This window comes from Olea europaea, chromosome 3, assembly GCF_002742605.1.
Source record: "Olea europaea var. sylvestris chromosome 3, O_europaea_v1, whole genome shotgun sequence".
Lineage (NCBI taxonomy): Eukaryota > Viridiplantae > Streptophyta > Magnoliopsida > Lamiales > Oleaceae > Olea > Olea europaea.
The window spans coordinates 10,638,239-10,650,717 of NC_036239.1; the positions used below are offsets into that span (position 1 = coordinate 10,638,239).

General features: G+C 33.2%; 2 protein-coding genes across 2 annotated transcripts; one reads left to right on the forward strand and one right to left on the reverse strand.

Annotated features, from left to right (window-relative positions):
- Nucleotides 1-759: 759 nt before the first annotated feature.
- On the forward strand, nucleotides 760-7,761 carry LOC111385847 (homeobox protein knotted-1-like 1). The gene is made up of 5 exons (XM_023010279.1): nucleotides 760-1,323; nucleotides 1,480-1,590; nucleotides 1,755-1,923; nucleotides 6,280-6,530; nucleotides 7,277-7,761. Exons 1-5 carry the CDS (start codon nucleotides 1,105-1,107, stop codon nucleotides 7,472-7,474), a joined length of 948 nt encoding a protein of 315 aa, XP_022866047.1. The 5' UTR covers nucleotides 760-1,104; the 3' UTR covers nucleotides 7,475-7,761.
- Nucleotides 7,762-9,815: 2,054 nt separating this feature from the next.
- LOC111385856 (nicotianamine synthase-like) lies at nucleotides 9,816-11,012 on the reverse strand. The gene has a single exon (XM_023010287.1). The coding sequence runs from the start codon at nucleotides 10,906-10,908 to the stop codon at nucleotides 9,952-9,954; it is 957 nt and encodes a 318-aa protein (XP_022866055.1). The 5' UTR covers nucleotides 10,909-11,012; the 3' UTR covers nucleotides 9,816-9,951.
- Between the last annotated feature and the right edge of the window lie 1,467 nt (nucleotides 11,013-12,479).

A 12,479-nucleotide genomic window follows, 5' to 3' on the forward strand; every position in this document is an offset into this window, starting at 1 on the left:
TTTTCATTTTCATTTTTACATTAATGTGTACCAAATGGACCGTAATTTAGTCCCCGTTTGACCCTCATTATTTGAATTTATAATGAAAATAGTTTTTTTTTTTTTAAAGATTGTGTGGTTAAAAAGTTTTCAAATTGAGTGTAATATTATTTTATTAAAAAATGTGTGGTTGAAGTAAGAAAGAGATAAAATCAAATTAAATTGAAGAATTTTAAAGGGAGCCAGGGGCTTAATGTGACCAAACGGGGGCTTATTTTGAATTATATAAATAAAGTTCCTATTTTACTTTTATTAAGGCCCTGTTTGGGAAGGATTTTGAGAATCGATTTTTTGATCGTTGGAAGAAAAGTGGGGTTCACCTATGAGAGAAGAAGTCAAAAATTACGGCTGAAATAGTGAAATAACAGTCAAAAAATCAATTTTTTGAGATAAAAATCCCTCCCAAACAAGTTGTAAAACAAAATTATTTATTTCACGATTTTTTTAACCACACATTTACACAATAAAATATTCTGTACAAAAGTTTAAATATTTTTTTTTTAACTTTTTAACCAAACATTTTTCAAAAATTACAATTCAAAATATAATTTTCTCCTAATTCTTTCTTTATAATGGTTGTTCTACGTGCTCCAAAAAATTAATATTACAAATTTATTTTTCAGAAAAATAAAATAAAATTGGGAGCCCAATCTTTGTGTGTGTATGTGTGTGTTTTCTACGTCTTTCCCCACTCGTGTTTACTACAGAAACCCACGTATGGTCTTTTTCAACTTTTTACTCCGGTGGAAAAATTCTCTCTCTCTCTCTCCTTTTCTCTTTTACTAGCTACAACTTTTTATGATTTTTGCCCTACTTGGGCTGTTGAGCCCTGTTTTTCTTAACAACCCAACATACAACTTTCAGTTGGATTCCGCTGTTCTGAGTTCTTGATTCTTGATTCTTGATCTTTCAGCATGGGGGTTTATCTAAAAACACGCACTGCTGTGGGTTTTTGTATTAAAAAATCACTGTTTCTATCGTGTTCGTGGTCACTGTCTTTGGTGTATTAATCAAATATATAGTTGGATTCCCTTAAATATCTGTATATCTCGATTAACATTAGTCATGGATGAATTATACAGACTTAATTCCTCGATTTCATTTCCTATTGATAATAGTATTGAAGGGTTTAGTGATCATCACAGTTATCATCTGGGTTTAATACAACAAGCTCATGCTCACCATGAGATCACTGGATCAGAAATTTCAGATATAATCAAGGCCCAGATTGCTAATCATCCTCTTTATCCTAATTTAGTATCTGCCTACATCAAGTGTCGAAAGGTAACACTGTTTAATATAACTGTTTGTGAATAATTTTCAAACATACACGCTTTTCTTCACTGTTCTTCATAAAGGCCCACATAAATGTTTTCTATTTGTCTCCGTGTGCCGGTAGCGTAAGAATGTTTTTTGACATAGTTTTTTCACTGTTAGTAGGTGGGAGCACCACCAGAAACGGTTTCACTTCTTGAAGAGATCAGCACAGAAACCAACCCTATTTATGCCTCCTCTCAAATTGGAACTGATCCTGAACTTGATAAATTTATGGTAAAATCTTCATAACGTGTATTATATCTAGTTTACATTGAATTGAGTTGAACAGGAAGGTGAAAAAAGATTCATTTAGTGGACTTCTGATATATCAGAAATGAGGTTTAGGTTGTTCTTCATATTATACTGAGTTTAACCCTTTTTTGTGTATGATTTTGGAGGAATCCTATTGTGAGGTTTTACACAAATACACGGAGGAAATATCAAAGCCATTTGATGAAGCCACAAATTTCTTGAGCAACATTGAATCTCAGCTTCGTGATCTCTGCAAAGAAACCTTATCTTCAACTACGAATTCTTCCTTGACTTCTGTTAACTATAATTCTCCAGGTGAAGTCTAATTCTATTGATTACAACTGCATTTTAGAGTTTCCATGTTTTAACTCTTCATATGACATTTCATAGTTTTCTAGCATGTTAAGTGTTTGAAAGTTGATACTGGTGCAAATTCTTATCGTAGACGGATTTAGGAATTTGCCAATTTTTATCTACTCATTAACTATTAAAGAGGTTTAAAACTATCCATGTTTGCCATATCAGTTTCTAGGTAAAGTTTTTTCCAGCTTCTTTATAACAAGATGATTGCCAATACAAAATGCACAAGAATTTAGTTTTTTCTTTTTTTATTCCCGTTATTATTGAACCCATCATATTGTTTATTATTGAACCCATCTTATTGTTTTACATGCTTCTTGATATGCACTTGCTCTTGACACTATTACGTAAAAATGAAATAAAAAATTTGTTTTATTCTATGAATAATGCTATGTATACACCTCAAAGGGGTATACACGGTCTTACACGGCAGTGTGTAAACGATTATGTACACGTAGCATTGTTCTTATTCCTGTTCAGTTCTTCGTTTTAATAAGTACTGATGTCATGTGAGAGCCCTGACAAGGATTGTTCAGATTCTTGATCTTTTCAATGGTTGTGGAGACCTAACAAGAAATTTTGTCTATAATTATCAACAAGTTCCAAGATTCAGCCCTCTTAGCTTTAGCTTTTAAATCCTTGGTAATTGAAATTTTTGAGAAGGTGGGATTATTAGTCTGTCAGAGTATGTTTCTTATCTCTACAGTATCGTATTTAAAGCCATTGATATTCACAATGACCTGTTGAAATATAGCAACGTTTGATCGGATATTAGGGTGCATAATATGAGTGTTTGTAAATATCCAAGGGACAATGCAAGATGTTCTTTTATGATTATTGGACAATTTGGGTGTGCCCGTGACCTCATTTTGAATTGAAAATTGAATAAACGTAGAAAGATTTTTTTTCCCAAAATTAAAAAATTGCAACTTATAGGTAGCTAAAGATTATTAGAAAAACTTACTTCTACTGTTTCATCAAACTCGAACTTTAATTTCAACTCTACATTCAAAACTAACGGGTTGTGTGCAGTGTTATGCAATACGGATACGTCTAATGGGGTTGTGTCCAATGTTGTGTAGGATGCAACCTTCTTTGGTCACTTGCTCGTCCCTTTCGTTTGTTGTTTTTTACATGACTTTGTTTGTATTTTCGATTATTAAATGCAAGTATAATAATTGAACGACAATTAAACATTTTTGGGGCTTTAAACTTTTGTTTGTACTAAGTTTTGATATTGTTGAAATTTTGTGGTGATTGTTGGGAGTATTAAGTGTTGATAATGCTCTAGCTAGTCCTGCACTTCTTAAGATGTTTTTGCTAATTCTTAATCAATATATTATTCATTACTTCAAAGTGATATCATAGATAATTGTAATTCAATGCCAATAATGTCATTTTATTTATTTTTCAAAATACATCATTTAGCACAAATATGTGCACTTATGGTAAAAAACGTAGCAAATCTCCTCCAGTTCGTGTTTAAGATGCATATATAACGTGCCATATTGCTATATGTAAATATATCAATGTTGCATTATGTATTCATATCCATACAAGTTTCTCAAAATGCGATGTTGGGGGAATATTTGATTAAGAAACAAAGCAATATATTTTTGTGAACATAAAGAACTTGTCCATAATGTCTTAAAATTAAGTGAAACAATTTTTTTATGCAGCTTCTTTGTTATACACGTAACATAAGCATGCATGTGCTTTGAAGGATTCGTAACTTTTAAGAATACATAATTGTGCCTTGTTAAGCTTTAGGTAGTTATGTGAATATTTGATTTGTGCTCAATCATAAGCATGACAATATACAAATGCAAACAGATCCAATATCAAAAGTATCCTCAATATCATAAAATAAACTTGTCATGACAAATAAACATGCCTCTCTTAAACTATAACATGTCATATATCTGTGTGTTTTGAAACCAACAAAATGTGCAGCTATCCTGGTCGATAGAATTCGATTTTTAACCTTGTTTTCATAGGACTAAACTCCATGGTGAGCATCTAATCTCATGAGAATTTCTTTTGAATTTTGCTTTCAGTATTAGCAAATATACGATAACATATATACAAAATAATGAGCCTTGAATTGGCTACTCTAAGCTGAGCCATCTTGACAGACCAATGTTCCAACACCCCCATGTTAAAAATGTGCCTGAAATAATCATATGCATTTGAATCCCTCAACTCAATCTATTTTCTCCTAAAATTTGCAGCAAGAAGATTACCTAGACGGAACTTGAATGTTCAATCATATTACTAAGACCTTTATGGTGATTAACAAATTCTATAGTTACTGGATTTATGCATAAAAGATATATGGGAGTATGTTATCAAGTAAAGGAAAAATCTAGCAAAAGCTTCATGTACTAAATATGTTCTAGAGTTGACTTGGAAACATCCACTAATATGTTGTTCAAGTATGTTTACAAGTGGAAGTCTTTCGCAAATATAAAATGATAGAAGAGAATTATTCTATCCTAAATTGTAAAACCCACATGGAATGTTTAATACGGAGGACTGTGCAGTAAACAATATTTAGGAAGAAAAAGGATAACAATTTGTTTGTTATACTATCCAGTTCAGGACTGCCAATAATATAAACATCAGTGTAAAGTGATGAAGCTACACAAGCATGTTTATGTGCTAAATAAGGACCCCTCTTTAAGCGTTAATATTTGAATATGCCGCAAAAGAAGTGTAAGATAGATTGGAAGTAATGAGTGGTAATTGTTGTCATATTGTTTCATCCATGATGTGAGCATTTTACAGAATGGAGCTATGTGATGAGGAGAAGGAACGAGGAATGTACATTGAGGGTTTATTCCGTGACCTCTCTTTACATGTAACATGGTTTTGCTAAACTTAAAATTTCTGCGTTTTGATCTATTCGAGTTGTTCTTTGAGATTGTCATGCTTGTAACCAATGTTGTAAGAATTGTACACTTGCATTTAAGGGATGAATCCATACTCAATTAATATGAGGTTATTCATGATGAAAAAATGGAATATTTTTGTTGTCCAAGTTTATATGTTTAGGTGTTTTATTTTGCATAGGCGTTCCTGCATGAGCTGGTAAAGATGAGGTGTGCTTGAAGAGAGGAATGAAAAAAAGAGGGGTTCCGTACAAACATGGGAATTGATTTAAAACTTGAGGAATGTTTTGCAGTAAACTCCATTACATAGATCTTTCCATTGGAGAGGACAAGTGTTTATATTTATATCAAAATAGTACGAGTTAATAGGGGATTTTGTATGCAATAAGTGCGATGCACAGTGAAATTTTAACTTAATTACGATCCCCAAGTAAATCATGATTGTTTAGGCATAATTGACTATAAGTACAAAAATCCACAATTCTTAATGACTTGCCATGACATACATCTTTACGGATTTATTAATGTTGTGGAGGAGGCTCTATCATATTTGGAGAAGAGGAACATGGCAAAGGAGGGCTCAGCTGATGCCTTTTTTTACTGTTTAAATGTTTTTTATTTTATTAATAGTTGTCTTTTGATTAAATAAAGATGTTTACTTAATTCTTGTAGGTGTCCTTGTGATTGTCATTTATGAACACTTTTCTAGCTTGTAAGTATGGTTGGTTGTTTTTGCACATCAATAAAGAAACCATGGATTCTCTCCTACTTTTGTAAATCCAATTCGAAAATATTCTTTGTGAATCAATGAACTTGGATTTGCTTTATTCATCTTTGCATGTCTATCTGAGTCATTTATCATATTTGTGCATGTGTTATTTTAGACAATACTTGCTTGAAAGTGGAGATTGGTGAACCTACTATTTGGAAAACAATATTTGCTTGAAACTAGAGAAGGATAAACTTACTATTGGGACGTTAATTAGAATGTTATATTTTTCTTTACTTGCATAGACACTTGATTTGAAATCTATGATGCATTGACACACGACACGTGTCGAGCACGTTGATATGCGATTTTTAAAAAAAGTATTGACGTCGACGACATGCCGCTTAAATTCTTTAAAATTATTCATTTATATAGTATAAATTTAGTTTTATACTTGTTATTTTTTTTTTCATGTTGAAATATTTTAAATAAAAGTATTCATTTGTTATTTAATAACAACTTTGAGTTACAAACATACAATATTTCAGATAAGAAAGAATAATGATCTTGGTAGAGTGTCCGAGGAGCATCGGTACACGACATGTGTTGGAGTCATGGACACGCCACTCTAATTGAAGTTTTCATGCAATACAATTTGAAATGAATGTGATTTTTGCATATCCTTATCTATTTACAATCTTTGGTTATCAGATGATGCAGGTGGTGCGTCGGATGGGGAAATGAGCTGTGGAGAATTTGAAATATTTGAAAGTCCAGAATCAAGTGATGCCCGTCAAGGAGAACAGGAGCTCAAAGAAATGCTAATGCGCAAGTACAGTGGCTATCTTAGCAATTTGAGACAGGAATTCTTGAAGAAAAGGAAGAAAGGCAAATTGCCGAAGGCTGCAAGAACTGCATTACTTGACTGGTGGAACACACACTACCGGTGGCCATATCCCACGGTAATATTAAATTCATCTCATTTTTGCCATGTTTGGAAAGCTGTGCACTAGTGTCCCATAATGTGGACTAGACAGGCCCTTTGTGTATTATCCATGTCGATGATGCACTCAACATAATAGGTTTCAGAACTGAGCATGGAGTTCATCAACTGGCAAAGAGAAGAATTAGTTTCTAGGAATAGATTAACTGCTATTATAACCATCACAAGCTTCTCGTTCTCGTAAACGATGGCTGTGAAGTTAATAATTTAGCACTCAGGTAACTTTTTCAAGATATGTAGATAATGTTACTTTTTCAGTGCATCACGCCAATACTGATGCTTAGTTTTGTTTTGGGAGTCGATAAGCTAATTCTCGTTGCTTGTCCACGTAAATTATGAAATATATTACAAAATGTTGTAAGAAAATGTACCGAGAAGGATATAAAGTTAAAATTAGGTCTTAAATAGCAAATCGGTTTTTTTACTGTCAATCAAAATTCATGTTGGGTTTTGGATCTCAATCCCGCATGACAGCTTTGTTTAAGAAATCTCGTTGATTTACATGTAAATCAGAGTGGAAAAATATGTTTCGAAGTATCAGTTTTTGAGACGAGACTTTTTTTCTTTTACTAATGGGAACAATTAATGCTGGACTTCAAACGGAAGATACTTTAAAGTTCTTCAAGGTTATATCATCACACGAATGAGAACTCTTGTTGTCTCGCAATTTCATCTAGTTTTTATGTTATTTTCTGTACTCTCCAGGAAGAGGAGAAAAATAGGCTAATACAGATTACTCAGTTAGACCACAAGCAGATCAATAATTGGTTCATAAACCAAAGGAAGCGACACTGGAGACCGTCTGAAGACATGAGAATTGCTCTGGTAGAAGGTGTTAGTGGTGGTATTGCAGAATCCTTGTACTTTGATGATGCAGGCGGGACTGGAGACATCGGCACTTGAATACACTACTATATGTGAAAAAGTATGCATTCTATTTCCTTTGAAATGATAGCATAGTTTGTGCAACTTTAATGTAACTGAAGGACTTGACCGTGCGCCAGATTTGATCTTATGAAAGATTAAATCCTGTGTGGACAATTGAAAACAGCTTGTTCGGCCATTATCGACTTGTTTCTAATGTAATTGTCATGTTCGTTAAAACGTTGTGAATATTTATCTGGGAGACTCTAATGCAGCACTTTGTTGTCATAGATAACTAAAACCTTGTGTCGATTATAGATTTTTAAGTCTCTTTGTTATGATCGTAATAGAAAACCTAATTTAGTGCAGTTAGGGTTCCTCGTGGATGAGCGTATTCTGTGCTTAATTTGAATTTGACAAGAAATTGTATCAGAACACAGAAAAGTTGCCACATTCTATCTTTTGTCAGGCGAAAACCTCCTTTTACATTAGTATTTCTTGTCCATATTTTGTTCGAGTCCGCATTGATACTTTCTTAGGCCCATTGTATTATAGATGCATGTTAATAAAAAAAAAAAAAAAAAAAAAAATTGAACCTCAACCTTAAGGGTCCTCCATCGTTTCGTCCCTGAAGCAACAAGAGCTGCATGTACACTGGTGTTCACAAAGAGTCTCAATTCATGTTTCAAGAATTAAACTCTTACACTGCGACTGTCAACAATGTTGAGTATACATCACCCTTATCCTTTGCACCACTGTGATATGCCTTGGAGGGCGTATAATAAATGCATATGGATATAATAGAGGATTGTCGATGAACAGTCCTGTTGTGCCGTTGAACTAGAAGTGAAATGGGTTGAGTCACCTTGTGACCGAAGGATTAGTGAGAATAATTTGATGAAATGGGAATGTGGTGGCAATGAAATTGCAACGTACGTCTCACGACGCGATCTAAAAATTAAGAGAATGACTTGTCTAACTAATGGGTTGACGGTGACCATGTAGTGTATGGACAAAAATGAGATCACAATGAACTGTGCCAAGTCCAAAATAAAAATAACCGTTGTATAAATCCAATAAGTTATAATTTGACAAAGAACGCAAGACATCATGTAAATACATCTCAAAGAGTCTCCTCGTAAATATTGATAATGATTCTAAAACCATTGTAAGTTGCAAATTGAAAATGGACCTACATACTTGAACTTTAGTGTACTAAGGAATAATTTGTCTCAACATTGTTTCATAGAACCAAGAAACTGATCTTTACTCTAAACAACAAATGAAGAAGTGAAAATGAGTTTTTGCTCATTTTTCCATTTTTGTAAAAATGAGAATGAAAAATATAGTTGTTATGGACTCCATATAAGAGATATAAATTCAAATTTAGTGGCCTGATGTAATAGATAACGATCATATTTTTCATTTTAATGGTGAAAGAATGAGAAACAAAGGATCATATTGCTTAACTTTTAGTTTATTAAAATATACTAAACCATACAAATCTTATGTCATCTGATATTGGACGGTTGGCTATAAATGTGACAGCAAATGATGCCGTTTTGTCCTTTAATTTCTTGTTTTGAACAATGATGTCAAAGGTAGATTGCACTTGCGTATGGTGATGAAATTCTAGTTGTTTTGGCAACTAGGATTTTATCTTACTTGCAAAAGGCTATGCTTATGCAAATGGAATTAAAAATGAACAAATTAAACAAAAAATTTGTGCTTCGTTTTGTTTGTACCGTGTGGAAAAAATACACGGCTTAGTATGTCATTTATATGAGAAGATAGACTCTAATTTAAAAAAAAAAATAAATAAATAAAAAGCTAAATATGATAAAAATAAATTGTATTACTTCAATTAAAGAAAGACTTTATCAAAAGGCTTTCGTTAATCATAAATAGAGACCTCTACAAGATCATTCGGATAACAAGTATCCGCCATTGAATGTTTTATGATTGTCATACAAATACTGACTTGAGCACTAAAATACGAGATGACTCTTTTTTTGTCAGCATTGCAGTGATGCTTCGGTATTCCCACAATTGGCGATTGATAGATTTTGACCACAACAAATAAACGACCAAGGTAATAGTTTTGATCCACACCTTCCTCTTTTAACCTGCATAATACTGCACTCCTATGTATTTTGAGAGGGTTTTGAAACAAGTGTCAGGAGTAGTGGTATTTCTTGAAAAAGTTATGCTACAAGTACAGGGTTTTTGCACAATAAATTTTTCACAGACAATTATTGAAACACCATTCAAAGATGAGAAAAAAATAAAACACAGGATTTTTCCATTTCAAAATTCTGTATGAATTTTGTAAGTTTTCCCTATACTTATGAAAAAAATCCTTCTTGAAATTAACCCAAAAGAAAAAAAAATCACAAATGCATTCATTTTGCTAGTGTATTAGCATGCAACAATATATGGAAAACAATGAAAGGATTCAAATTAAGTTCTGTGTCAGATATAAATATAGTGAAAGAGATCTAGAGAGTGAAGACTCTTCAACAATGATGCTCCTCGGCTACCAATTCCTCAATCATTGTCATCTGGCTTAGGGGATTGAAAACTTGAATCTCAGCACATTTGCTGCAAAGCATTAATGGCCCAAATCCGTGATCGATTGATGAATTCATAGAAAATGGAGACTTACGAGCAATGACCACAGAATTGATAACCTCGTCTGTCGGATGAAACACTGAAAGAACCTCGAATCCTTGGAGATCACAAGGATCAACGACCGGATATAAAAAAGCACGCGCGCCGTGGGCGCTTCTAAGCATCAAAAGCGCCCCCGGAGCCATGTGTTTGTTCAAATGCTCCAGTACTCGAACCTTTTCATCCTTGTTCATACCAACAAGGGCTGCCAAGAAAACGACGTCATAGTCCTTGAGAGCACTTGTAACATTCATGATATCCGTAGTATGGAATATCATTCGTTTGGATAAGTCGAGATCGGATTTCATGAGGCGGGACGCCATGGAATTGGCCGATGAGTCGATGTCGTAGTTGTGGAAAGTGGTGGAAGTCATGTGATTCGAGGCCAATACGATAGAGGTAAGGGGTAGGGGACCTGATCCCACGAACGCAACACGACTTGGGACATCCTTGATGTGTTGGCTAAGGATGTTGAATTCGAGTAGGCTTAGTTTAAGGTAATTCGAGAAATAGGGAAAGATGTCGAGATGCTCGATAGGATTATCAAATGATCCTAAGATAGTTGAATAGTGTTTTTCAAGGAGCCCTTCTGCTTCTCCACAAAGTCTAATGAGTTCGGACCTAATTTCTTGAATTTTCTTGCACAATTTTGTGCAATCAATTTGATACGGTGGCATGCACGTGAGAACGAGCTCTGTGAGCAGCGTGTTGACATCTTCGGAGGGTTCGAGGCTGTCTAGCCTAGAAATTTTCTCGTAAAACTCACAGATTTTTTTAACCAATGGATCCTTGAGACAAACCATGTCGACACTATGAGGTAATATTACAAGGTTGTAACAATTCTTCTTTAAAGAAAATTGAAGTGTTGAGAGAGAGCACTATTGAGGTGATGAATTCTTTCCCTCTAAGGGTGGCTATTTAATGGCACTTGTGGGGCCACGTCTGGACAAGGGGAGGGGTGAAACTTGCTGCTTTATTTAATTGGTCCTTCGATTTTTATTGATTAATTTTTTTTTTTTCCTTCCAAGAAAACGAAACTCCTGTGTGGCGAAAAAGAAAAAATTATGATTGAAGCCCCATTTGATTCTCATTCTTTGTCCACAAAAATGAAAAATATGACCGTTATCCATCACATCAAACCACCATATTTTGCTTTCTATCTCTTGTGTGAGTTTCGTAACGACTACATTTTTCATTTTCATTCTTAGAAAAATGAGAATCAAACTGACTCTGAGTATTTTTTGGACCGTCTCATATTTTTATGAACCCTATTATCACCAAACTACTTGCTACATGATATCAAAAATTTCACTTGGGAAAATGTTCTTCTTGTATGGATTTCTACGTTGCATTTTCTTTTCTGCATTACTAAATATATTACTGTTTATTTTTATCGAAACTGAGATAATTTAGAATGAAACCTTTCGAAATTTTTCTTGTATATATTACGTGTACCCTTAGGTTTAAGTAAAATAATCAGGGCAAATGTAATATTAAAAAAAAATAAAAATTGAACCCCAACTTTGAGGGCCCCCATCGTCTCGTCCCTGAAACATCGTGAGAGAAGTAAATCGCAGGATGTGCCCCAACAGATCAGGGAACAAGAATTTGCCCGTATACTGGTGCCCACAAATGTAATATATGTTTTACCACGATTGGTGCTACATGAAAATATTTGGAACCGTTTTAAGTCAAGACAGTGTTTGCAGCAAAGAGAAAACTTGTAATCCTATTTGTATAAAGTATATATATCGAATAGAAGAAATAAATTTGAATTAAAGAACATGAACATATTGGCATTTTTTAAAAATTACCTTTTTGAAAAGGTGAATAATATTTAGTTTTTGAAATGTAAATTTTGTTAGTAAAGAAAAATGATAAAAATCATATTTTAAAAAAATTAAATAATTTAAAATTATGTTTACATATAAGCACAACCAAATTTGTTCAATTTATCAACTCTATGATAAGTAAAATTGAAAGAAAGATTACTTTCTTGCTTAAAAGTTAAAACTTGTAAGAAAAAAATGAAGAAGCTAATAAATGTTTTTTGAAACTATTATTTTCAATTTAAAGTGTGGCAAATATATCCTTTCTTGTGGTTTTCGAGATTTTTGTATTTCAGCTTTTCATGAAGATGTTGTCACTATTTATAACTATATTATTATTTTATCGACAAATGATTCAATGTTCTAAAGATATGATCTTTTTACATCATTGTCACTACCTCATTGAAAATAATTATCGTCTTTTCCGCAATCATTTATATATTCAAACAAGATGTTTGTTTAAACTCGTACCATTAATTAATTAAAGATTTAACCTAGCATTCTAAAAAATAAATTCGATATGAAAGGGTATGTAGAAGATAAAA